General features: G+C 39.0%; 2 protein-coding genes across 4 annotated transcripts; both read right to left on the minus strand.

Moving 5' to 3' along the window:
• Positions 1–82: 82 nt before the first annotated feature.
• Positions 83–20,025, minus strand: HDAC10 (histone deacetylase 10). 3 transcript variants are annotated; one of them, XM_049814242.1, is made up of 21 exons: positions 19,741–20,025; positions 19,240–19,306; positions 18,269–18,403; positions 15,981–16,077; positions 15,206–15,303; positions 15,025–15,129; positions 14,746–14,814; positions 13,943–14,069; positions 13,377–13,442; positions 12,926–12,985; positions 12,459–12,548; positions 11,092–11,198; positions 9,429–9,496; positions 8,689–8,959; positions 7,961–8,051; positions 6,272–6,357; positions 5,168–5,221; positions 4,469–4,553; positions 3,842–4,027; positions 1,875–2,034; positions 83–1,166 (listed from the first exon to the last, which is right to left on the minus strand). In XM_049814242.1, the coding sequence occupies exons 2-21, from the start codon at positions 19,302–19,304 to the stop codon at positions 1,141–1,143; spliced, it is 2,046 nt and encodes a 681-aa protein (XP_049670199.1). In that variant the 5' UTR covers positions 19,305–19,306; positions 19,741–20,025; the 3' UTR covers positions 83–1,140. The 3 variants fall into 3 exon arrangements, with proteins under 3 accessions (XP_049670199.1, XP_049670200.1, XP_049670201.1); XM_049814243.1 differs by having other exon boundaries at positions 19,969–20,013; XM_049814244.1 differs by lacking the exon at positions 19,741–20,025 and having other exon boundaries at positions 19,244–19,308.
• Positions 20,026–22,097: 2,072 nt separating this feature from the next.
• Positions 22,098–25,479, minus strand: LOC126044419 (secreted frizzled-related protein 2-like). The gene is made up of 4 exons (XM_049814051.1): positions 25,193–25,479; positions 24,515–24,684; positions 23,499–23,591; positions 22,098–22,408 (listed from the first exon to the last, which is right to left on the minus strand). Exons 1-4 carry the CDS (start codon positions 25,477–25,479, stop codon positions 22,098–22,100), a joined length of 861 nt encoding a protein of 286 aa, XP_049670008.1.
• Positions 25,480–27,996: the final 2,517 nt, after the last annotated feature.

The following is a 27,996-nucleotide window of genomic DNA, read 5'->3' on the forward strand; positions in this document are numbered from 1 at the left end:
AGATTTTCATTTCAAAATGTTCAAGGATTGGGTACCATTTCCTATCCAGCAATAACCGAAAACCAGTCTGAACGAGAAGGGAAGCGGTAGGAACAGTTATAAAAAGAGAACTGCAAAGACAGCTTTAGTTATTCAAATTATGCAAAGTTGATCCCACTAGCAATACCAGTACAGACATGATTTGAAGCGTTTGAAATCAAAAGGTCACATTATTGAAGTCACAGTCACAGAAAAGTGCTTTTGAAAATGAGCGCTAAATTGTATCTGGAATGCTGAAAAACTAGGCGTACTATGGCTATTGCCTTAGGATGTTTATTTAATTTTGAGAATTCACATGATGTCAGCCTTAGGCCACTACCAAATCTTTGGGGGTTTGGGGGTTTTATTTGTAAGACAATTTGTGTTTGAAAAGAGGGCAGAGTGGAGTCCTCTTTACACTACGCTGTTCAATTATGTATTTGTAATTTTATATACGCAAAATGTTTTTCTTTTTCTGAACTATGCAGGTATGAGAGAAAAATTAAACAATCATCACAGGTGTGATGTAGGAAATGCATACACTATAGCTGTTCAGCTGCTTTTCTTCTCGCAATTGAAAATTACTCATTAGAAAAATTAAAAGAATAGACCATGTTAGGTGAGTCCTTTAAATCAGATTATGAAATGAAATTTCATTAACAGCAGGTCCTCCAGATTAAGTTTAAACTCCCAATGAAATGGTGGTGGTAGCAGCAGTACAAGCACTTTGGTATTATGTTGCATAATAATAAAATGGTTTGGCTAGTATGATTACTTATTTCAGATGCCTGTCTTCTGGAATTCCTTAACATTCACACAGTCAAGCTACTGCATATGCAAGCCTGCCTTTACAATGTCACAAATGACATCAGCCCCAATTTGCAGTAATGAAGTACAGGAGTTGTTTTCAAGGGTCAGTCTTGAATAATTAGTGCCAATACAGAATTTGTAAGCACAATTCTCCATCTGAAAATAACAGCTTTTAAGTATTTTAAAAGACAGGAGAGAGTTGTGAATGGCTCTTACTCTAGAGATTGACCATCTCTTTTCCTGATGATTTAAAAGGCAACATGAACAGCAACACATTCTCTTTTTCTTCTGCTGTGCAAAATAATTCTGAAGTCAATTTCTTGAAATCCCATCCTTCACTGAAAAGAACAGCAATTAGAAAAACAGTTATTAATCAAGCTCATACAATTCCTGTCCCCATAAGAACATTTTAATTGGAACCAGACCACTGCTCTTTGGCATTTCTTCTGAAAGACAACAGGGCATTCTCTTTCAGAGAAAGATGCCCACCTTTATCATTGCTTTTTCTGTTGAAAAACTAAAGTTATTCAGTAGAGAAATGTTTCTAGACAAGTATGCTTGAAAAAATACATACCTGCCTAATCTGATTCCTATACAAATGCAGTACCCGATCCTCAGCTACTTGTGAATGTACTTTAAGCGTGACTAATCACCATTGAGTTAAGCGAAGTTATTTTTTGACAAGTTGAATGTATAAAAAAGTCACCTGATTTGACACTATATTCAGAAAACACGTTAGCAATCAGAGCCAGTGAGCATCGTATTAACCATTCTTTAAGCACATATTTTGGTAGTTTCATTTCAAAATTCTGGAGTAACAGTATTCAAAGTTCCCAAGGGTACAGTCATTATGCTGTGAAATTCGGTGCTTTCTGGCGCAAGTGGCAGAATTAATAGCATTCAGATTTTCATCCTTTTCACATTAGATCAATGTGCTCCCACTGACTTTAATATCCCACTGACTTGCAGGATCCAGTTGTATTTTTTCATCTTTTCAGAAACCTGCATACATTAATAAGAACTAACGATAAAAATAGACAACTTACCTGAACACTGAAGCATTTTCCATTCCTGCTGAAACTGGTCTCTTAATATTTTTATTTTATTTACTTTTTCTTGGGTAGCAGGTACATAAACTCCAAACTGAGGTGCAGAAGCACCCACTAATGCTTTGGCTACACTTTGCATTACATTTATCTCTGTGTCCTATTGAAGAAGAAAAATATACTCCTGGGAATCAAACATTGTTTCAGTAATACATGAAATATTTTAAAACAAGCTTTTGTAATTAAGTTGCTAGTATTAGTAGCAAGAATGAGCAACTTTCCATTTTCAAATAAAAGTGTGTCAAAATGGAGAAGTTTTTTCTGAAAAAAGGTAAGTTAATTTTTATCTCCTGTAAAACTTGTTTCTTTCAACTAGAGAAAGAATATCAGTTTTCCTTTTGTGATTGAAAAGAAATAGTGCTGGGTTAAAGGTAGAAAATGTTAGGAGGGAAGGGGAGCATGGAGCTTGTTTACTTCATGCATCATTTACTTTCTATTGGTAGAAAACCGTGGTATCTTTTGCTTCATCAAGAAGTGACTTTTTTGGACTCCTGACAGTCTAAATCAATATAATTTGTTTGCAGAAATTATAGTCTGAAGTGTTGATAGTATATGAAAACTATTAACATTTATTTGGAAGACTGTAACTCTATTTTATTTTTAAGAGATAGAAGTATTCTTTCAATTATTCTAAAACGCAAAGCACATGCATTATAAAATCCCCGCACATTACATAATCCTGTTATGGAGCTACCTGCAGAATACCAATATAAAAGTATCAGTAATTTTTTTAAGATGTATGCCTAACTTCCTTTTTATCTCCGAGTTTACCCTTCAGAATATCAATAATTCTTTCCCTTTCATACTCCTAATTAGTAATGTGCAAATACACTATTCATGTATACTGCATATCAATGTACAAATTATTTTAGCTTAGACGATTTATGTATCAGCACTGTAAATTAAAACAAATAACATTTGAGAGGACTACAGGATAAAATATGTCAAAATCCACTTAATGGGCAGCTTAATGAATAGTATATCTTTAATTGGATACTTGCTGGGGAACAGATTAGAATAAGCTTATGTGAACAATTACTCATTGTTTCTCATTAAAGGAGAACTAGAAGGCATAAAAACAATCAAAAGTTACTGTTTCACAGAACACACAGAGAAATTGTGTTACTCACAGCCACAGGATGTGCAAAAACCAAGAATGTAAATTGAGCTCTTTAAGAGATTAAGACAAATTAATGGAGAATACACTCGCCGGCACTTTACCACACTCTGGTCTGGATACAGAAATCCTTAACGTGGTAGTATATGTAAACACTAGGCTAGGGAAATACCCGTATACTCTTTATTTTCTTTCCCATGCTCTCTATCAGAAACACAGAGCTTGGGTAGATTGGTCCTCAGTTATGTATTATGGCAATAAAGTTCACATAAAGGATATGTGCGATGGAAGTCATGTAATAAACTACGCACCATGGGGGAGAGAAGGATAGGAAATTTAGTGTTTTGTGATAAACAGGACAATGGGCTGATTTCAATCATGTTTGATGGCAAGAGGCCATATAATCAACAGACAAGAAGTGTCTCTCTTCAGGAGACAACTCTGAGCTGTGAATTCCAGGTGGAAAGGAAAGTTAACACCCAAACCGTGGCAAACTGTCAGAACATCTACTGTCTACAGACATCACCATGGGCTCGCGTTCATGCCTCAGCTGCTCAGTCATGCAGGCTGCCTACAGCTCAGTATGCATCTGTGTCTGGTCTTTTTCTCAGGCCAGAGAGAAGCTTGGGCAATTTGCGTCATGAACTCAGGGGTACCAAAGACAGTATAGATACAGCCAATATTTTCTACTGGGCAGCTTGAAGCAGTTCATACCAAGCATACTACTGCTTAATTTGAGTTCTGTCCTAGGTACTTTTGAAGTACCACTGCTTAGCACCACACTTCTTACCTCGATCACTGCAAGAATTCGAGACTCGGCTAATCCTTGTAGTAAAGAAAATAGCAGAGAAATCCCACTTATTCCAAGGCTCCTATTTGGTCCAACGGCTATTACAGTCAAGTTAGGTTGATAACTGTATGCTACAGGAAGAATGAATCCAAGTACAGCAGGAAAGAAGTCATTTCCTTCAGCATCCTTTAACAACAATGAGAAACTGTTTAGCACAAATGTAAAGCCCCAAATTCCCAGATATAAAACAAAAGAGTAATGTGAATCTCAGAAAGTTTTTGATTGACCTAGGAAACAGGATATTGATCTATTTTTCACAGCAATTTTCCTATTAAACATGCAGATTACTCATCTTTTCTTCAGTGTCTTTGCACTGTAACTCTGCCTTCTTGAAGATGAACTATAGTAGCTACTAAAGGTTTCCTCAGACCTATGCATCCTAATACACTCTAAAGATCTGTGAAGGAGTAGTACCCTGGCAAGGGCAAGAAAAGGAAGTATTTTCAAAGGTCCAAATTGCAGTGAGGGATGTAATTCTCAGTATAATTTTATGAATTTGTAAATATATTCTATTATTTCTGTTAAAGGAGTTGTCCTCTTATGTTTTTTCCAGAAAGCAAATCTTACCTCTTTCCAGTTTAGAGAAATATAGCGTTTGGATCTGGTCTTTCCAGACTGTTCTTTCTCACAAATATGTATCATAAGTATTTTTCTGTAAATAAAAAGCACAACTTCCAATGAGATAAAAAGATCTTTTCTTTCATCATTCTTTAAATACTAATTCATAACACAGGAGTAAATAACTATCTGCATTACTACATGCTGTAATGTAAACAATAATTACAACTGAAACCCTTTTTAAGGTATTTTTAAAAAGAGTATTAAAGACTATGGGCAGATTACTTTTAAGAAAAAGGGTAAGTGGCAAAAAAAGTTATAAATAAATAAGCAAAGATGACTTTCAAGAAGAACTCAGCATCAGCAGCATGTGCCCCCTGCGGTTATAGGGGAGTACACCCTATATAGCTAATAACTGCCGCCTTTATTACTTTATATTTTCTATATTCTATTTTCAATAATAATCTAAATTTCAATTAATATAGAAGGATTATACTTTAAACCTACTACTAAACGCATAAAGTGGCACTCAGAGATAGCAATTTGTCTTTAGAGATATATTTGGGGCTGTTTTGTATTTTGCCTCAAGCTAAGCTTAATGAACATCAGCTCATGACTGATTCCTTACTGCAGATTTTATCATATATATGGACACTTATGAACATTTATAAAGCCTTTGGGATTTGACTCCCTGAAGAGAAACCTCACCCATCTTCTGTGTTCGGTATTATTTCCATGTCTCCAACAAATATACAAAGCACTCTGCAGAAAACAAAGAAAAATACCCATACATTTACAAGTAATTTTTTTCAATTATTGCAACTTGTTTAAAGAGTTTACATGTAGATTAGATGCATAAAAAAAATGCATATTGTTTCTGAATCTGGTCCATTAGAAGTATAAAGAAAACACATTTATGACAGCTCAAGGGAACACCTTTTCTCCCACCAAATACTGGGGAGAAAAAACAAAACCAAGAAAATGTCCTCAAGCCAAAACCAATCAAAATCTGACAAAGAAAATGTAGGCTAGCACAGCAGTCATCCTTGCAAATGTTTTGCCTTTGGTAAGTGTACTGGTTTTGGCTGGGATAGAGTTAATTTTCTTCATAGCAGCTAGTATGGGGCTATGTTTTGGATTTATGCTGGAAACAGTGTTGATAATTCAGGGATGTTTTCATTACTGCTGAGCAGTGCTTACCCAGAACCAAGGCCTTTTCTGCTTCTCACCCCACCCTACCAGCAGGAGGCTGAGGGGGCACAAGGAGTTGGGAGGGGACACAGCCGGGACAGCTGACCCCAACTGACCCAAGGGATATCCCAGACCATAGGACGTCATGCTCAGCATGTAAAGCTGGGGGAAGAAGGAAGGGGAGACGTTGGGAGTGATGGCGTTTGTCTTCCCAAGTCACCGTTAGGTGTGATGGAGCCCTGCTGTCCTGGAGATGGCTGAACACCTGCCTGCCCATGGGAAGTGGGGAATGAATTCCTTGTTTTGCTTTGCTTGTGGGCGTGGCTTTTTGCTTTACCTATTAAACTGCCTTTATCTCAACCCACAAGTTTTCTCACTTTTACCTTTCTGATTCTCTCCCCCATCCCACCACAGGGGTAGCGAGCAAGTGGCTGTGTAAGGCAAAAGGTTTTTGCTAGTATACACAATGATGTTGGTACAACATACTGAAAATGCTATGCATATGGAGATGTTATCTGTTTTAAAATTAAGGTTTCAAAGGCAATTTGCCATATTTCACACACTTTTATCTTACTTTTACATTTCGTCAAAGGGCCCCAAATGCAAAAGATACAGATTTACCTTTGAAATCCAAAACGAACAGAATGTCTTAGTGCAACAGCAACAGAAACAGAACATGTGGGTGATTCTGCAATTCCATTGCATACCTATAAAATATATTATTCATTCAGAAATAATTAATGCTGCACAAGATGTCATTTCTTATTTGTAACAACTGTATTTTTACTTGTTTATCTTTATCATTCAAACAAAGCTACAGCTGTATGAAAGGGATCTTAATTATCTATCATAGTATCATTAAGAAAATGTTATTAATTAATTTTCTACAGAAAGGCCATATTTGATTATTATGCCAAGGATTGTTCTATTACTTCAAAAGTATGGTGCTACGCTGAAAGGTAACTGTAAAAAATAGCTTTTGCAGGGGAAGGTCATCTTTACTGGTTCTCTCCATAGTCTGCAGACTGGATACACTCAGTGTGCCAGTAGGCAAACTGCATCAGAAAAATACACCCTATTAAAAGGAGGTTGTCCCTGAATTCTAATTCTGACTCTTCCTTTAACCTAGGCAAGCTATTCCTTTCTGGAAAATACAATGACAGTATTACTCAGTCTACCTTTCAGTATTAATTTGTGTTGTATAGTGCTTTGAACTCTACAGGAAAGCTATGCAAAAAGCTAATGCATGCTCGCCCTCCTCACTCCTCCTCTTTGTCAACACAAAAAGCTCAGCTTAGCATCTGCAACTCATGAAAACTTTGGAACTCTCTTTCTTTTTGCCAGTTACCATTTTTTTTTAATCTATTTATAGGCTGTCCTAGAGGTATATGCAGTCTATCATGTTAGAAAACTGTCACTGACATCTACATACATGACTTCCGAAAGCAAGAAGATGGCTTACAAGAAAGAGGTCATTCTGGCAGTTAATATTCCTCGCTGGCCTGGTACTATAAAGAGAGCTTTTCATTCCAAGGGAGAGACTTATTTATTACGATGTAATAATCTTTTTTTCTTAATTTGTTTGCAGTTTTTCTCTATGTATAAAAACTTGAAGAAGCAAAAATACAAATGTGCGCACTCTAAGCCTGACTTCTCTTCATTTCTGATGCTGCAAGAATCAAAATGCTGAATTGGAATTACTCTGTTCAGCATCACAGCATACAGTGGTGTTTTCAATAGCTCTACTAAAGCAATGTGCATGTGTGTGTGTAAATCAAAATTTACTCGAGTACATTGTTGTACAAATAATGGCAAGTGGGTGCAGCTGCACATAGTGTGGCATCTTGTACTGAAGGGCAATGTAAACTCTTTCCTAAACATAGAAGGAAAAACACTGTGCACTGAGTCAGGAAAATTTTTGACATTTCTTGCTCAGATTTCTTGTTGCTGCTCACTGGTGCTTGATAAACTAACTTCTGCTCCCCTCAACTGGAAGAGTGAAGGCCTGGCTCACCTGTATGTGTGTGAGTGATGGGAAGGTTATTACTGAGTCATGCTGTGACTGCAGAAAAGCAGGACAATATCTTGCCCAAAGAGCATTAGAAAGATGTCTTGGGGTTAACAACTATCCCTAAGTAGTAGTTGTCTCATCTTGCATACTCATTCTTGTAGCTAAGCACATCCTAGCTGAGATTAGCAGGGTCGTGAACTACATAGTAACTAATATCTGGATGACAATACAGTAAAAGCAGAAATTAGAGGAATCCAACTCTCTCCCCAGCCCCCAAGATCAAAGCAGTTTATTATTACCTCCTTCTTAAGAATTTTATCTAGGGTGGCCAAGATACTTCCAAGAGAGAGCAAATTTTTGTCCTCTTTCACAATGTCTGCATAAAAGCCACTGTAAAATAAATTATATGAAGAAAAACTAGGTTAGAGGCAATAATGCTTTCAAAGAGGACACTGATAGGGTACTTTGCAGTTAGTATTGACAGGGTACATTTTGTATAGGCGCTACACATTCATTCTCAAAAACCTAGCTCTAGAAGGGAGATGACAACACTGTTGCCTGACAATCCTGAGCTCTCTGAACCTGCCTCCATTCTGCACTGGAAAGAAAACAAAAATGTCTGACAGTATTCAGGAAATAGAATTTTGTTCAAAATTAGACTTTCTAAGACAAAAAGTTGAGCTTCTGAAATCAGACCAGTTTGGTATTTTTTTCAGCTAAAAGTGAACACAGCTTTAAGGCACCTTCCTAGCAAAATCTCTTTCTAAATCAATATATTTGCACTAAATGTTCTATCTCCATTGAAACAGTTTTCTCTAAAAGTATTCTAATTAGTTCTTTAAAGGACTTCAAGGCTACGAGTGATAACCAACACCAAATGTCTTCATTTTTCAAAGAAAGCAACTCTAGCTATAATTGAGTAGACTAAGGCCAAGAAGATGACCATGGCAGAAACAGAGGTAGATGACAGCCTGTAGAGACCTCTCATCCTCATAATTATGTTGAAAATTAAGTAGGTAGGACCAACCTGACAAGAGCTTTTATTTCAGTTTTGTCTATTTCCTTTACAAAATGAACAGGTACAGGGAGCAAATGTACTGAACCTCTAGAGTCAGTTGTTGCTGTTTTGATGGGAGGCACTGGAAATAGAATATTTTTCATGTGCAGTTCCAAAAACCTTTCTACTTTGACAGTTTCATCGTTGTTAGTTATCTTAGATTCATGTTCTGTGGAAGGATTTGGATTAGCCTTCTTTAATAAGTGCGATTTGGTGCTCAAATTTTGTAAAAATGATGTGTCTAAAGGAAAAAAAAGAGGGGTTTGACATATATTACTTGCTGAGCAGTCTGTTAATATTTGGTTACATTTATTTACAAAACAGAGTACCTCTGTATTCATAGTATGCATGCACTAGCTACAGTGTTTCCTGACATGTATGTTTTCACTGCTGCTACATTTGTTTTAATCTAGTGAAAGGATTTATGATAATAAATCTTATGCCCATATTTTTGACACAGAAAACTGTATCATCAAACAAAGGTATCAAAGCACTGCTTTTGGGTGTGATGTTTGCCATCTTCAGAAGTTCTTTTCAGACCAGCTGAAGACATGGCCTTAAATGAAGCCTCACAGTGCTTCCTCAGTCATTTGATGAATAATTGGTAGTTCAGTTATTTTAATCCACTGGTATTAATCTTAATAATTTTGAATTTCTGTATGAATCCATTTACCAATCACATTTGCTTGAAGAAAGAGAAGAGTAATTACCTTCATACATCAACCATTTCCAGTAGCTTTTATGTGCTGCTCTCACATTTTGAATAGATTCAACAGCACTACAAAAGAAACAGGATTAACAGTATCAGCACTAATGAAAATATAGGAACCATAACTTACCTCAATGAAAAAGCAAAAACAAAAAATCCAACTGAAAATGAACAAGCTCTAGTCTATTCCAAGAATGCAGAACAGAAAGATAAAAAGAATAAGGCTCAATGAGGAGATTGCTTGGAAAGATTAGATACAAGAGACAAAAAAGAAAAGTGAAGAACACATGCAGTATGTACACACATTGAGTGAAATCCCAACCCTGCTGTTGGAAGAAGCACCCTGACCCTGACTTCAGGAAAGGCAAGATTTCACTCATCTCTCTTTGCTCTGTCAGAGATTTTATCTACCCAATGTAAAGATGTAATTAAATTTACTCAAAAGCAAGACTATCTGTTCAGGAACCACGTAAATCACATTACCTGCTATTCTTTGTGTTGAAATCTTTTTTATTACCACTGGTATTTACAGCACTATAGGCAAATGTCCTATTATGTTAGCTATCATACAAACATTAATTCAGGTCATGTTAAATCCAGGACAATTTCTGTCCTTGGAGATTATTTGTAAGGTGTTCAGGAGCTGGACTGATATAATGAATAAATATAATCAACTCTCCATTACCTAGGATAATAGCAACCTGAGATACTACAGTTGGTAGAGAAGACAAAGAGGTAATACAGGGGCTATGGGATGTGCTGGGAGCAAAATAACCAGCTTTGCTCCATCAGAGTTTACCAAACCCAACTCTTCTCACAGCCTGTGTATATCTACACTGCTTCCCTGACTGATCCGAGATCCAAGTTTTAACTAACACAGCCAACTGGTAGGTGCTGCCACCAAAATGCACGAGGAGCACAGGACAGCTACTGAGGTGGGAGGGAGACTGATGACAGAATATGGAGACGTGGAGGAGATAGTACAGACAGGTAGAGAGAAAGACAGTTTAGATATAAGACTGATTCAGGCTCCAGGTTTAGAATGCTTTACTAGGTCAGATTCACCACTGTGCAAACACAATCTTACTGTCTCCAAAAAGAAGTCAGACCCGAAGTTTAATTATCTTGGTACAGCTCCACACAGTCGAGTGCTTTCACACCCCTGGCCTCGATGCTCTGCATTCCAGAAACACAAGCAGTCATCAAGACTGGCTCTGCACAGCATCAGCTCTCACTGATAAGAGAAAGGTTAGGTCCAGCTATTGTTCTACTACAGGAACTGAAGTGGCCCTGGAGTCTGAAGAACTAATCCTTGCAATTACATACTTTCCCAAATACTGGCTGTTATTAAGCGGCATTGCCTTGATTACAGCAGGATTGTCTCAGCCTTGAGTGAGATGGATCTCCACAGGATAACAAGGCCGAAGGATAAATAGCATAAAATTATAAGCCATTAAATTCTCGCAACTTGAAATAATTTCAGAAACAAAAGTACAGAACTGGACCTTGGATGACATTTTTGGAAAGCAAGTTATCCAAAGCAGAAGACAATACATTATAAAGCATCATATTAAAACCTTGCTTCAGCAAAACGTTCAAAGCATGCATGTCTTCAGTCTCTTTGATAAATACATGGGTTGTTCTAAAATTCTTCATATGGTTACCTTAGGCAAGGTGCCATTTCTCCAGTTATTTGAGGTACAGGATCTCCAAGCAAAGTTTTTACAGTCATGCAGACTGATTCAGACAATGACTTTAAGTGGTATCCACCCTAGAAAAAAGTATTTTGTGTCACCTAAGGAACAAGTACTTGTAACATCTATCTGAATATCATCTTGGAAAATAAATTAAGGTTTTGAAACATATCTGAATTTACATAAACGGAAGTTGACATGCAAGTACATCTAAGTCAATGATTTTCAATATGAAAACAGTAAGTTAGAGGCTACTTGCTGAACTTCACTGGCATCCAATGATTCAACTCACTTAATCATGATTCAGTTAATTTCAGAAATCAGTCATGACTTTGCCATGAAAACCCTGGAAACATACACCTTCTCCATTTCTATCCACGATATGCTATCTTCAACAATTCTTGTGGAAGATTCCTTAGAAAGCAAATACTATCACTGTCCTCTAAAATGTCTGTAAAAGGGAAATTTCTCACAGGCTGACACTTTTAAGATATGGTTGTCCTAATGGTTTGGCAGAATTTGGAGATTCAAGACTGCTAGATTGCAGATGATAGGTTGCTTGCTGCATACCACCTGTGGAGCAGTCACATCATCTGTATTAGGAGGGGATGCTTATTTGCACTTCAGCTAGCAGAAAGAGGTATCTATAATAACCTGCTGGAGAGAATGATGATGGAAGAAAGGTCATGCAAAACAGAGGTCAAGTGAATCAATCAATAAACAGTTCACTCTTGGAGACCTTGTTGGCAGTAATATTTCCACACACTTATTTACCTGAAAAGCCACTATTTTTCTAACATGCAGCAGAAACAGGGAGTTGAAATCTAGATTTCAAAAGGAGGAAACATTTCTAATTGTTTAAAAAAAATTTAAAAAGAGGTCTTAAAAAAAGAGCTTGCATAGAGGCTTTTAATCAAAAAAAGAGGGAATTTAGGAAGAGCTTCATTACTAAGTAAGAGTATATTTAGCTTAAAGGTTTTTTAAACTCTCCTGGAGTAAGACATACTTGTAGAAACATTGATAATGCAGCTTATCCACTAAATTTTAATGAGTTTGGGACTATCCAGAGCAGCAGACCTAGTCGCTGTTCATAAGAACTGAACATATCTGTGGCAGCTATGTTTTTTTGAACAAAAAAAAAATCAGTTTTTAAAGACATCCATTTCTTTTAATGTATAAGGGCATTGTCAAACCTTAGCCATTTTTGCATTCCTGATCCTCAAAAGAAAGATAAAAAGAATTATTCTGTTAAGAAGTTTTGCTTCCTAGCTTCTAGCTTGCCCCAAGGCTCTAATACAAAGACCCTTCCCCTGGGAGTATGTTTCAAAAGTCTTTACCTCTAGGATGACACACAGCTTTCCATTAGCTAACTGCATCACAAAATGGGTAAGGTGGGCAAAAACCTCTGGAGTGGCATTCATCTGACCCTAAATCAAAGAAAAAAAATTAAGAGATGAAACCCTAAATCAAAAACATTGGTAAAAAAACCCCCATACAATCTGAAATACACAAGTCTGAGTTGGAATACCAGAACAATTGCCTCTCATTGTATCTAACAAAATACTGAACCAACTGCTTTAAAGTAAGGTACAAAAACCAACACAGTAATTATGCCTATGGAATAATCTGTCTTTATGTGTCTCATTGTAGTATTTAATGAAGTGGGGTCAGTTTAAAGACTCAAAACAGGTATTTTTAGCTTGGTCAAAGTGAATTTCTCCTAGCAATCACAGGACATTTAAGAGGTAGGAATATTTTGCGAACAGTTTCATGACTGACAACACAAAGGCCACAAGTTACTTACTTCAGGGTCTCCAATTCCAGAATCATATCCAGAGGAGACAATAACGAGTTCAGGATCAAACTGTTATAAAAACAGAGAGAGTTGTAGCACATTCTTATGTCCTTATTTTCAATTTTTTACTGGATTTCAACTGTACCATGTTCAGCTGTTATTTCACACAAATGAACACAAATGAAGACTCTCCTTGAATAAAAACTAAGATTAGCCTTTTATACTATTTTCATTCTTGCTGGAGAAGTTGCAGATCATTATATTGAATATTTAAAAGCTAACATTCCATATATACTATTCAGTTGATCAGGACATCAGTCATACCAGCAGAAATAATGTGTTAACTGTGCTACCAGCAATTACTGCATTTCTACAAAATATTCAATGGCACCTGCTCAAGAATTACTTTGGAAGTAGTCTTTGGTTTTGCTGTTCAAATAGCAGAGCAGTAAAAAGTTACCTCAAAAGCCATTGGAAGCAACACATGGAAAAATGCAGCAAGATAATCTGCATTTCCCATCCCAACCTGCAAAATATGAGAAATATAGGTCATATTTTCATGTTGGAATAACAAATTTTCTAAGGTTCTTCATGACTTTAGGGAAAGATAGTATCAAATGTTAAAGAAAAGGGAACCTTATGAGGTCAAGTAAAACAAACTTCATTTAAGTAAAGTGCATAAATATCCACCATATTTAGTCTTAAGTATAAGCTTCTGTTCTCTGCTGAACAAGGATTGATGTAATCATCTCCTGAAACGCTTTCTGATTTGATGGCTAGGTAAGATATTCAAGAAGAAACAAATATGTGTATGTTTTTCTATCCCTCTTTTTTTAATTTTTTTTTTTAAAACATTATCACAATCTGAGCTATATTTTTCAGCAGACATTCCATTGACAGGAAGGAGGTACACCGTGCTACAAAGTCTGTGAAGCAAGTGAAGCAGTGCACCTTGCAAAGTGTTACACAAAGCATGAGATAACAAAGCTATTGCACTTGCTTTGTTGTGCTGTAAGCAAAATTTACCTTGTTCCAAGGCAAATTTATGTTAAAACCCTTTCCTTTTCCCAGACCCACAGCATCATAATCTGATTCTTTGAGTGATGGCCAGAATTCCTGATGTTCATAGCGATGCCAGGAAAAATACAAAACACTGGAAGATACAAAAACCAAATACAACTTGATGAAAAGATTCTGAAACTGACTTTATATTCTGAACCCAGCGACTGTATTGACTGAAAGCAAGAAAATAGAACTGTCCTTCCTCCTTAGTTCTCTTAATGGACTTGGACTGTGAAACTTGGTACAGTAGGTCCTATACCAAAATTAAAATAAAAAAAACCTGCTAAAAATTTCTTGCATGCATGCACTCTATTCAGATCAAAGACAGACAGTGCATCTTCAAAAGAGCAGATCTGTTTCTAGAACCTACTTCTGTGGCCTTTCTGAAAAGAATATAAAGCTTATGTATTTTATCCAACTACTACTCGAATACTTTAATAGAGAGATTCGTGAGTACAGAGAATAGATGTATTACCTCAATACTAGCACAAAGAGATCTTACTACTGGCAAACCAAGGTAATCATACTGCTCATTTTGTGTTTGTTACTCTTTAAAGTAGAACAGATTTACATATTTATTTTTTGTTAAGATTTTTCCCTCTATTTTATAACAAGTAAAAAACAACAGTTACTAAAATAGCAAGGAGAATGTTTTGTAAGATTCTAGGTTTACAAATGGAAGAAATCTTATTCTCTACAGCGACAAGCAATCTTTAACCAGCTAACATTAAAAAAATAAATAAATAAAATAAAAAAATCCTTCAAACCTTGGATCCTCTTCAAATATATATTGAGTTCCTTGCCCATGGTGCACATCCCAGTCAACAATTAGGATTCTGCATAGATCAGTAAAAGAAAACATTCAGCGGAAGAACCACAGCATCTTGATCTAAAGGATGTACAGATGAATAATGTTTTTCTGACCCAAAAGGTACAAGACACCCAGAAAGCTCTAGATATTAATCTAAAACAGTGGAATGTCAAACTGTTATCTAAATGCCATACTTAGGTATGAAAAGCTTCTATAGAGTCAACCACACACTTACCTCTGTAGACCGTATTTCAGTTTTGCATATTCTGCTGCAATAGCAACATTGTTGAATAAACAAAACCCATTAGCTGCATTTCTCTGGCTGTGGTGACCTGGAGGTCTAAAGCAAAGTTTTATATGGTTACAACAAAAGAAATTTCAGTAAGAAGTGAAAACTTTCTCACATGTTTTCTTACCTTACTAATGCCATTCCATTGCGCACTTTTCCTGACATCACAGCATCCACCAGCTCTAAAGTCGCTCCTACTGCTAGTCTGGCACAACAGTAAGTGTTCTGAAAAAGAGAAACTCATAGCTGTCATCAATCACTCATCAGCTTGTTTTAAACTAATCACACATGACATGCTTTTGCACCCCAACAGCAAATTGTCTTGACATAAATCTACCCAGCTGAGGTTGTATGCAGATAGTTGAAAGCAGAATTTTACAACAGATTCCAATGTGCTTTCTACTAGGTTTACCTGTGATCACCATATCCTTTGTAAGGATATTCTGCCTGAAGCAGTTAAGAAATGTGAGATGAACATACTGAACTGACTAGCGGAATAACATGGCATCTTTGAAAATAAGGAATGAAAACTTACAGCAAGAAAACACAAAAGACTTCACCTCCATTACCTGGCACAACATTTAAGAGCAACTGTTATCAAAACGTGATTTGCAGGTCACTAATGGTCTACAGGGACATTAAGTGACAAAAATAAAGCTCAAATTTGAGTAGTGTGCTATACTGGCATGATACAATTACAGAATAGATGACAGGACACTTAACCCACTTAAATTACAGCAATACACTGAACTTGAAACAGAACAATATCATAAATAAATGCAAGTCTACTTAAATAGCAAAAAATGTATTGCCAATTTTCCCCTACTTAGAAAAGTGCCACTCAGATGCAATAGCACAAATACTTGTAATTCCCAATAGAGGAAGCAGCTTATCTTACATACCGGATGGAAGAAAAAAGCATCATAATTTCCAGAGACTTTTTTCAGTTCCTCTTCATTCATTGTCTGGGTGCTTTTTGCCACTTCCAAGTGTTCTGAACTGCAGAGGAGAGAGATTAACACAACACCTAACTAAGCAACTATAAAGGGTTTTTTTTTAATGCAAAATGTAATGAAAAGTAACAGAATATACGTTAAAAGGGGCTTTCTGTGAGACTCTACAAGTCCAATAGGTACTCTGGAACACTAGTTGTAGGATATAGTGAAAAAAATAAGGAGTGCTCTGAAAGCAAGGGTTCTTGGATATCTTAAGAACATATTGTTCTCTCTTTTCCAGCTGTAAGAGCAGTTAGTCTTGCTTTCAAAAAAAGGCTCTTTTTTGATCATGAAGCAATCTATTTTGCAATCCATACTACACATAGATACCATCCCAACAAGAACTAAACTAGGATTCTGACAGTCATCAGAGTGTGAATTATAACTCTGAGAATGTGCACCTAGTCCTCCCTTGTTCTGTGGAAAACAAGTATTTGAACGAATCCCTTACTGGGTGTGTGCCAACTCCCTCTTTTCACTAGTTCAAGATTGAAATAAGTACTAAGGCACTAGCATCAATGTTCCCCCAAATCCCCGTCACTGCTCTCCCGCCCTTGTGTAGTGAGCTGGAAATGGAAGCTGATGGCATCTACTCTCCCATCTGTGTCCTAATCCAGGATACAATGACCATATATGCGTTCTTCTAGGTGGACAATGCCAAAGCAACTGGAATTTCACAACAAAACAAAACACCCTAGTGCTGCCTAATGGAAGTAAAGGTAAACAGTGGCTTCAAAATCAAGGCATTAACAGCAATAAAACCGTATGAACCTGACTGACTGTATAATTACTAGTTTAACTTCAGCAGCAGCCTCATAACTAACTGTGAACACAAACAAAACATTTTTATAGGCGTTATAAATTTGTTTCAATATAAAAGTGTTTTAGAAAGGAAAGAGCTCTATTATCTCTAGCTTACCTATGGAAACCAAGACAAGACTTTGTGAAGTGATTTGTCCCCAGTCATCTAGCAGGAGCAACTCCACAGCAAATAGTGATCAGGCCTCTTCCATAACCAATCAACAATGTATTTACTATGAAAATCAACTGCATTCTAACAAACAAGCATGCTCGTAGGAAAAATACTGTTCTAGAATCTGAAAATTTAAGCATGACTTGGGATCAAGCTATGGTCCTCGTCACAGGTGTCAGGGCCCTGGGTACATCCTTTCCCTCCCAGGGTTTGGCTACTGGGTTCAGAACCAGCACCTTGAAAGAGAGAGAGAGAAGGAGCCTCAGTGGAGGCTCCCTCCAAATAGCTCTGCCAAGAAGTCTCAGCAGAAGCTCCCCCTCCTTCCCTTGGCATTTGCTTTTAAGACAAGGCTCTCACCCTCTGCTATGCTGCAGCTGCATTGCATAGCCATGTCTGTGTCTGGCCATGAATGCCACTCATCTGGACCTGGACCCTGACCTGTGGAATGACTCTCTAGCTTGACCTCAGACCTGCCACGTCAGTATGGCCTCATCGGGCCATCTAAACTCATGCCTGAATCTGGTTACCATCACTGGACCTGTGCTGCTTGCCTCGATTGGGTATTGTGGTGTTGTGCCCTTGCCCATGAAGCCGCTGCCTCTGGCTGCTTTGTCATGCTCTGCTCCCTACTCCCCTGGCCTTTCAGAGATGGCTGCCCTTGCCGCTCCCTGACAAGGTTAAATCAGCAAACAAGCAGCAGGCAGAATCATCTGCAGTTAGTTGCAGAATCATCACACCAAGGTAACAAATGCCAGAGCAGACTTCACTGCCATAACTTCAGAACAGGCAGGCTGCCCCCTTAACTTCCCCTCCCACCAGAATTAGATGCAAAGTGTTTCTTTGTGGTTCACCCTCTCTCAAAGATGCTTGGGAGAAAGAGGAGGTTATTATTACCTTTCTAAAGAAATACCCATTATTCTACACTTTTAAAAAGTCTTGTCCCAATTTTTATTAGAAGTTTACTTTTAATCCTGTGTATAAATCAGCATGTGCAAAGAGTGGGAATGGGGATTTAGTAGACTAGCAGATTCATACTTCAGCACCTACAGCATACTCAACATTATTTGTCTAACTTTAAGTGTGACACATTTTCCATTGAAATTACTGGAAGTCATTGAGTTTTGGAGCAGACCTTTTCAAATGGAGCAAAATATGACCTGGAAGTATGAGATGTGTTATTTCACTGAATTAATCTGAATAGTGATGAAAGTAAGTTTTAGACCTGTGAACCAACAGGATCTCCTCCTTGCTTGCTTCTCTGGCAGGCACATGAACACATCTTTCCACAAGATGGTAACGTTTAAGCTGGTCATAGGAGGATGACAGTCTTTCTGGCACTTCAATATCACAAACAGGACTAAAAATAAGCAATAATCATATTACTATAATACCATACCAGCACAGCTAACAAATACACTTCATAATGCCTAGCTTTTAACTTCCCATTGTAAGAAGATTCATTACCCTCAGAGGAACACAGGAGAGTACAAGGAAAAGAAAATCTTTAAATACTTTGTTTTGGAATTGAACCAAAAATTGGTTCTAAAATACCTAAGCAGAAGATTATATATGGTTCTTAAGTAAAAAAGAAACAAAACAGCATCATTTTTTGTTTCCTCTCTCACCACTGAAAGTAGTAACACTTAACTACAGACACAGGAATGCTGAAATGAAAAGCTGTACATTACAATGAAGGTGAAAAGAGAAGAAGCGGGTTTGGAGAGAAGACAACAGTGGACTGTTACTCTGAGCGCTGCAAAGGTACTGGTATGTAAATTTAAGCAAGTGGCATATACCAATTTCTAACTGAATTTAATTGACGAGTTCCAGCTGATGAGTATTATCTACATGTTTTTTTCCAAGATCTTTATGAACAATTTAATTAGCTCAGAATACTTTATTTAGGGGGCTGCTCAGATGCTTAAAGCTAACACTTCTTATTAAGGCCTACCAGGCTGGAGGCCTACAGATTCTCAAATCCAGCTTCAGATTATCATTACAGCATCTGGATACAAACTGGGAATAAAATAAAAAAAAAATTGCCAAAAGCAGACTTTCTATTCACTAGGAAAACAAAAGGGTACCTCTAACTAGGCATTTCCTATTACATTTACAAAAACCACATTTACTTGGTACTTCTCTCAGAGAAATCCTAAAAAGAAGCTATTCATAAAAAGGATGGCAGTGACTTACTCACTCCAAAGTAGTTTATGAGTGGTCATCTTCTCATCATAAATCAGTGCTGTTCCCGAAGCCATTGCTACAGACAGAATAAAACAAAAATCCCAAGACACATATTTCAGACAAGAAGTAAACTTATATTAAAACAAACTTAATATTGTATTAGCCAGTGAGAACGTACGTTCACAGCATTATCTACTTGCACGACAACTTTGCACTTTAGACTTTGTACTTACAGGACAAAATCAAATAAAATCATTTAGGAGGAGCCCTGACAAGGCCAAGGAGTCCAAAGCTAATGGCACAGACCTTGAAACCAGATGCACGCGGGTAGGATTCACGATTATCTGGATTTTCAAAACCTCAGTGCAGGTATTTGTGGTGCAGGTGGAGGGGTTACGCCACCTCTCCAAGCCTCTCCAGCCGACTCTCGGGGCCTTACAAAGGCCGTCAAGGACCTGAGCACAGGCCTGCACAGGCCTCCTCGGCCCGCCATTACACACAGACACTTACCTGTCACGGCTGAGGTGAAAGGAAACAGCTGCTTGCGAAAGCTGAAGTTACAAAGCCACAAAGTATGAAAAACACGATTATATACACCACGGGTCGAACAATTAGAGGGATCTGTTGTGCTTAAAACTTTAACGGTCTTTCAAAAAACCCACGAGAGGCATTTAAGAGAAACAAAGAAACCGAAGAAAACGAGATTAAGCCGCACAGCTGGCCGCTAGGCCACCTCACCGAAGCCCCGGAGCCGCCGGAGGGCGCGTTAACGTGGGCCGCGGGCCCGCTCCGCTCCGCGCCACACCTCGCCTCGCCTCGACTCCCGCCCGCCGGGGAAGCCCGGCAGCCTCAGGCGCTCCGACACGGAGCCGCCTGGGCCCCGCAGCGGGCCGCCGGCAGGCCCCGGCCCCCGGAGGCGGCGAAGGCGGGAAGCCGGCGCGCCTCAGCTACGCCGCCCCGGCTTCGGCCCCCGGAGGCGGCAACGCCTCAGCTCAGCCGCCCGCTCCTCCCCGGCGGCGGCGGTGGGAGTGTCGAGCGGAGCCCCCGCCCCGCCGCCGGTCCTGAGCGCGGCCCGGCGGCGTGAGCGGCGTTGAAGCTTCTGAGTTCGATTGCCGGCGGCAGCGGTGCCGCTGTGCGCTTCGCTGGTGTGTGACGGGAGGCCTTAAAGTACGTGCGAAGAGAAACCTTTGCTTTGCCAGAGCTCTCTGAAGCAGGCCCGGCGGCTTGAATTGTATTTTCGCGCCAAGGACAGTTCAACCGCGGGTGCTGCCAAGTTTTCAGCGCTGAGAAACCCAAGACCCAAACCCGCACGACCCTGGCCTGTACGGTGTCCTCTCATATGATGAGGAAAAAAAGCAAAAACGTGAACGAAAACGATGCCGCCTTCATTTTGGGGAGCAGCGCGAGCCTCGCCCTCCGCAGGTAACACACACCGCACCCCTCACGGCGGGCGGGCGCCGACGCTTCTCCCGCAGGTCCTAAGCGGGTCTCCCGCCGCCGGGCTGCAGCCGCCCCGGGCCCCCCGGACCCCCCCCGGCCCGGGGAGCCGCCGCCGGAGCCCTCCCGGAGCAGCCGGGCAAGGGGCAAGGCGGGGACGGGCTCCTGGAAACGTTTACCGGCTCTCCTGCAGAGACCAGCACCGGCTCGGCAGCGTCAAATGAACCGAGCTTTTGAGCAACCTGCTTTTCCCTAAGCAGCGGCTTCATTCGACGGTATAAACTGAATATAGGTCGTTTCGACTTTTTCTCCCCCGAATTTCTACTGGTTTTCCAGTTCACGGTAGAAAGTGATGGAGCCGGTGTCATTAGGAGCATGCATACACACCTGCGCTTACCAGGGGCGTATCGGGAACCCAGATCATTACAGATGGGACTTCTAGCAAGCTACCGACCGTAAACTTTTCCCGTATTTGTTTCAAGAAAATATGACCACAATAGTCACTGTATGACTGAAATAGCTTCTCATTTGTGTATTATCCACTACCTGTTCTTGTGTCTATTGTACACACGTATAAAACTAAAGTTCTGTCCATTTTCACGTAGCCTTTAATGTCAGTGTATTGCACTGACGATGAGGATGCTAATCACGTGGCCACTGTAGTATTTTGCATTTCTTGAATATTGCCACTCCATCAGTTCCCTGCAGATCACTTAGACAACTGGTAAAGTTTATACATTGACTTTTATAATGCCTCTGAAAATAAAAAGGGACATTTCAGTAGCAGGGACCTGATTTATATTCCAGATGAACCATGTTACGTTCAAGATGGTCACGCAAGAACAAAAAGTTTCAAAAACTCTGTTTAGCCTATGCTCTCAGGTGTTACCACCGAGCCGCTCTCAGCTCTGTCATTGTAAAATGACACTCAATAACCAAATCTTCTTGTGGCTGGGGCCAACCATATCGTGTTTACAGTTCCTATTTATTCCACTGTGATTCCGGCAAAAGCGACCAGCAGAGGGCTGCCTTCTTTTAAAATACTCTGATGGGAGAAAATGAGGTGTATTAATGAAACATCAAGGAAGGGAAAGTTTAGGTAACTGGAGAAAATGGCAGTGGGTGCTATAGAACGATATATTAAAGGTACTCAGCTGGATTAAAACTGTTTTATGCCAGTTTTTGCACACATTACAATTTTTTTTTTGCAATAACTCAAAGAAACATTTATACATGGTTGGCCAAGTTCAAACCTGATGTGAATAGCTGTAACAATACAGAGCCTTATAACACTGGGATTTATGTTCAACTTATAATACAATTTAAAAGGAAATTAAGACTTTACATTCCACTTATAATACATTCCTATTTACAAGATAGGTTTGGCATGAGAAGTATAATCATATTTTTACAAATAACATGGTAAATATTTACAAGCATTTATGGTATCTCCACTTCTGAGTGGCCAAATTCAGCTGGGAGTCCCTCCTCTGCCAACGATAAACCTGGTTTACTAAAATGATGCCCTCTTCAATATTCCCCACAAGGAGATACACCATGGGACGATAGGTCGGAGTCATCCTCTGCGTACAGTTTTCATTGATAAGCAGCCACTTTTGTATCATACTCTGAGTTTCATAAGGCAAGAGTGAGCCCTGGGTAATGAATTCCACTTGGCATTCAATGTTATACTCTTGGTCACCAAATACTGTTCTCTTCTTGGACAGCTTTACTTTCACTGCTAAGGAAAGAGAAAGAAACATGTAAGTCACTTCATTTACTCAAATGCAGAAAGAAACACTACCAATGAAAGTAGGATGGTTCCTTAAAAATACTATCATAATTTATGCTGATAGAGTATGGCAAGGCCTTCTCCAGCAGCAGTATATATTTTAAAACATTTTTAAAAAATAAAGGTTATGTAGTAAAGATTTTTTTTTCATGGAATTAGGCAACTAGGAAAAAATACTTCCAGAAAAATAAGTAATGTTACCATCACCATGTATGTCAGACTTTTCAGATAATTAGATATTGTAAGCTGCTGGTGTTGTTCTTGTACTACGAGGCTGCCCAGCTTGCCCAAGCAATTCTCCTGAAACTCACTTTGTCCATGTTAGGAACCCCTCAGCAAAAGTAGCTAGTAGCGCTTGCTGATACCACCCTTTTACATATTCCCTATTCATTATAGGCATCTACCCACCCCACTTGACTCCCCCAACACTTTTTAGTATGAAATTTCTCTATACGGCTTGATCTAATGCCAGCCAAAGTTGCTGAGAGTCTCTGCACTGACGCCAAAGAGCTTTGCGGGAATTTTCTAGGGCAAGCTCAAAAGTATTGCCTGTCACTCCAGTAAGACAACACAAGGTAAGAATTTCTTTTACTGATACGATTTTCTGAGTTTCCTTTTCAGTAAGCTATGTATCATGAAAAACTCATGCACACAAGTAACAAGGACACACCTTTTGCTTGTAAAATACCAAAGCTTTACTTTTGGTTTAACCACTAATAAAAGGCAAACCCGCTTATTTGGCTGCTTTTGCCAAAAATAAAGCATGTTGTACTACACTGTAGCCAACTAGACAAGAACGGAAGAGCTATTTGGTTGTAAACTAGATTATTAATTAATCTTTCATGCGAAAAAAATCCTCCTTATATTTTGATTAGAAATAACATATTCTGAAAAACAACCTAAAGTTAAGTCTGCAGCCAAACTCTTAATCCTTTGAAATCCCAGCAGAAACTGTCACTTATTATAATCTTAATTTTAAAGCATTTTAGAAGGAGAGTTGTTTGTCTCTTTAATAGCAGCCATATTAGCACGGACTTACCAAAGTTACTGTCACAGAAAACTTCAAGAACTCGTTTGTGCGTAAAGAATTCCTCCACTGCTGGGCAGGTCTGGCAGGCAGGCTTTGGTAGGACTGGTAAGAAATTAGAAAGTCTCATCGTTATCTTTTAGAATCTTTTGGTTTAATTTTCTGCTGTCAAAGCTGAAAGCCCACTGTTTAACCACAAGGATGACAGAGAAAATACAAAATTGGTCAGTGATAATGTAAAAAATCTATACACTTCTCTGAAAACATGGCTAGGGATGAAAAGGATTTTCATTTTTCATGCATATTCAGTCCTTGTTCAGACTGACAAGCTCAATTATCAGCATCAAATACAGTAACAAATACAGTATTATTTTTAATATGGCTACAGTAGGTGGGAAAAGGGTTAGGTGGCTGATTCTGTCAGTGACTCTGGGTGCAGCTGCACTAGGATTGTGGATATATGAATTTAGGTGTGCTAGCAGTGGCTGATTCCTACTGTTTTCTGCAGAAGGTAATAAACCTGAGTACATAGGAAGATCTGAACATTAATGTCACGGTAACTCAGGTTTCCCTAAGGAAAATCAGATAGTAAATCATGCCAGCTTTTCTAAGCTGATCTGAGAACCAGTTCATTGTATATGTAAATTTATCAATGATAAGGGCCATTGATAAGTCTAAAAGATATCTCAAAATAAATCAAACACAGTGTGCTGTCTGTATGTGGGTATAATACTGCCCATAGCTGTGCAGGGTGATAATTGCCTTTCTTCACTATCTCAGCGTAGACTATCTACAGTTTGGGTTCTTTTTGAGTGATGCTGATTTACATCATCTGAGGTCTGCTGCAGCTTACACTGCAAGTACCAGCACTTTCCCCTGCCATCTGCATGAAGAGAGTGAAGCAGTACAGATAGAAACAACTCCATTTACAAAATCACAGACTCTCTGGGAACGGTGTCCCTTGTTATCTCCTTGATTCCCAGGAACACAGAGTATGGCCACCCTCCCCTCTGCCATCTTTCAGCTACCTTTGTGCAAGTATTTATATTCCTTTGTAAGAGATGCCAAGCACATGTCCTCGTCTGCAGGGAATCGGTCACAGTCCAGACTGTCAGGCCAGGGGTGTCCGTGGCAGGCGAGCACGGGGGCACAGCTGTCACGGACGGCAACACACATACTCCTACAAGGATGGATAAACCTGTCGCCAGAGGAAATACCAGGCTGAATCAGTTAAACTCACTCAGTGACAACAGAAACTACTGCAACAATGATTTCTGTGTGAAGTACATCATCTTCGCTGATGTTTAACACCGTTCAATAATAATATATTTCTAAAAGCAGCAGCTGTGCAAACTACACAAGTGGTCTGTATATGGACTGGGCTGAGCTTACAGGATTAAGTCACAGTTTTTAAAATGCTTTTATTCACAGTAAGTGCTTCAACCCTAAATTAACAAGAATAAAATTCCAACTGTAACAAAACAAAACATGATATCTTTTGACAAAAGCATTCATTTTCCCAAGGCAAACTAAAGCTGAAGTGGAACATGTTTTCAGAACTTTTCTTTCCGATGAGTACAAAAAAGTTAACAGAATTATTTCAGAAAAAGTAGAGATCACCTTTAGGTTATGATAAACATGCATTTCATTTGATCCCTGTTCTGACAAATAATGTCTGGAGTTTTGCACTGTGCTGTGGTACTTACGTATCTAAACAGATGGGTGCAAACAGGGAGCACAGGAATGTCCTCACGTGAGGGTGACAGTCCGTATGCGCAAGGTGCTGCCAGGTGGTAGATTTTAGGATAACCTCTGCCATGCTTGTGTGTCCCATCAGGTTGGGAAGCCTCATTTCAGAATATCCAATCTTGTGGCACATGTCCATCTCCTTGGGTATCACTACACATTTTGTGGATAATCCAATGTCAAAGCCTGTTGCCACTCTTAGGAAACCACTCACAGCAAAAACAAGTATTTTTGCAGTCAAGACCATCTTCCAGTGACTCCTGGGCTGCTGAGCAGGGAGCTGTCAAACCCCACAAGTGCAGGGGCATGCTGAAAACCTTGTGGCTTATATATCCCAAGAGCTTAATGAACTGTTGGTTATCAACTGCTTATCGAATTACTCGAGACAAGACCACATCTTATTGCCTATTCAAGGGATTGTTATGATAACTAGGGAGGTGGAGACAAAGTACAGAAGTATGTTTCCTAAAGATGCCACTTTGCTATAGCCTTTCACATGTCCCGTGGTGTCAGTTGCTGCAGCATGCTATGTGGCATATTAAATTTTGATACCTAGAAGGTTTGCTATGTGCTTTCTAAAAGAAATTAAGCGATCCCCCAGAAAAACCGCTGGGCAGACAAGCTGTCTCCTGGGGCTGCTGTGTCTCCTTTGTCTTCAGACACTGCTGACAGGGCAGAAAAAACAGCCCAGATTGACTTATCAAGTGAAAATGTTTTGCTTGTGCTAATTGCCCATGTCTCTTCCACTGTTTTACAATGTAGAAGAGGTACTTTCTTTGGTCAAGCGCTATAAAAGAGACAACCTCCTGCTATTAACCAAGTATTTTGTCTGGAAATTTGGATCCCTACCCCATGACATGCTAAAGGTCCCAACTTCTATTAATTTTAATAGACAACCGAAAATACAGAATTGTTTTACTGATTGGAGTATGTGCCTATCAGATGGCTACAGAACTCGCATCTTTCATTTATTCAAGTTCAGTGGTGGATTTAATATTGTTGGACTGTTGCGGCTATCCGTATTTATTCAGAGTGAAAAGGCAGTTACACCTACGGAGAAACATTTTTATTATTTCAAATGGACCTGGTTGCACTTAAAATTGCTCAAATAATGTAGCGTTTCACCTATTTGTTAATAAATTATAATTACATTAAGCTGTATGAAAGCAAATTATACCAGATGTGTACTTTTTCTGTTTGTAGCACAAAAAATAGTATTACATTTCTTAAGTTAAAAGTTAACAGAATTACTGATGGAGTACTTCATTATTATTCTTAGTATAGTACTGATAAACAGCTCTTCACTGCAGAAAACTTGGGGAATCAGTTAAGGTGCCAGAGGGTCTGAGTAATGTGTAGCTTACCTATTATGAACAGAAAAGTCAGATTATTAATTAGAAGAGTTGAAGATCTGAACAAAACATTTTGTGAAAATTTTTAATTTGATGAAAACATTTTTCCAATTAGTTATGGGTGTTAATTTTTATTTCCATTTCTTATTACATGATTTATTAGCAGAAATGTTTAGATATTAATAATACATAGGTGGATCTACTGTAAAGTATCTGGCTTGGTTATTAGGCTAACATGAGTATGTTTGTAATACTCTATCATCTAGTATTACTGATGCTTGATTGAAATACATTCTTCAAAACCAGCAGCTTTTTGTGCTTATACCTAGATGTAGCACATTTAGACAATGCACTACATATCATTTACATGTTTATACCTAAACGTTAGATTATTAATCCTAGCAACTTTGAAACCAATGACAAACCCCCACTGATTCCTCCTTAGCTGTCTTCTTTACTCTAAACTACTGGGAAAATTACAGTACTAAACTGTAAACTAAAGACATATTTAAAAGAATTGTCAGTTTTTCTTTACATATTTTGTTGCCAGCTCTGTGTTTTTTCCAATAAATGTGGTTTCTCTGTATCTGTTATCCCACTTCAAAGCAGAGGGACTGAGTACCTAACAAGGCTGATTTAGGCCTGAAGGTAGCATCCCTTTGTCAGGTGCTCCACATATTCTGTAAGAAGTTCAAGAGCCTTACTAAAACTCAGTAAAAGTCCGTTTTTGCTAAACCTATGCAGGTGTCCCTGGGGGCCACGCTTTCACATAGCTGCTCTTGCTACCATTTTGCCACGAAATGACAGCACGAAGCTGCTCAGCCCAGGAAGAGGGCAGACCCGCACGCCAAGCCAACTGCGCAGCCTCTTTGAACGGCTCCCCGGTATCGCCTGGCTCTCAGAGCGAAGCTGTAAGCCTCGCCTCCTATGCACAGGCACAGCTGCCCAGTGCACAGAGCTCAGCCACACGGGCTCCAGAGATCCTGCAGACACCCTGACGCCTCTCACCTGAGCGTCACTTTGGCATTCAGCAACTGGAGTGAAACTGGGCTCCACATATGAGTATCCCCCTTATCCAGCAGGCTTCTGCATCCATCCACGTTGCTGACATCTTTACCAAGTCACCCCATAATTTTATGAAATTAAACAAATTCCTCTCTGGCCCTAACAGTACTCTTTTTGTAATACGTTTCTCACCTGATTGCTATCTGAAAGTAGGTGGCAAGATCTCTGGTGAAGGAAGCCCTTCCATTGCCTGTCGCGAATGGAATTATGGGCACATTCCTGAGTGTTATAAAATATATATTATGAAAGAGCTTTTGGTCTCTCAATTATTTAGATGTTTTTCTCTGTGACTGTCTCACAACCTACAAGAAAACTTGACTGATCCTAAAACCTGAGTCAACTCTGTT

The sequence above is a fragment of the Accipiter gentilis genome, chromosome 11, assembly GCF_929443795.1.
Source record: "Accipiter gentilis chromosome 11, bAccGen1.1, whole genome shotgun sequence".
Lineage (NCBI taxonomy): Eukaryota > Metazoa > Chordata > Aves > Accipitriformes > Accipitridae > Astur > Astur gentilis.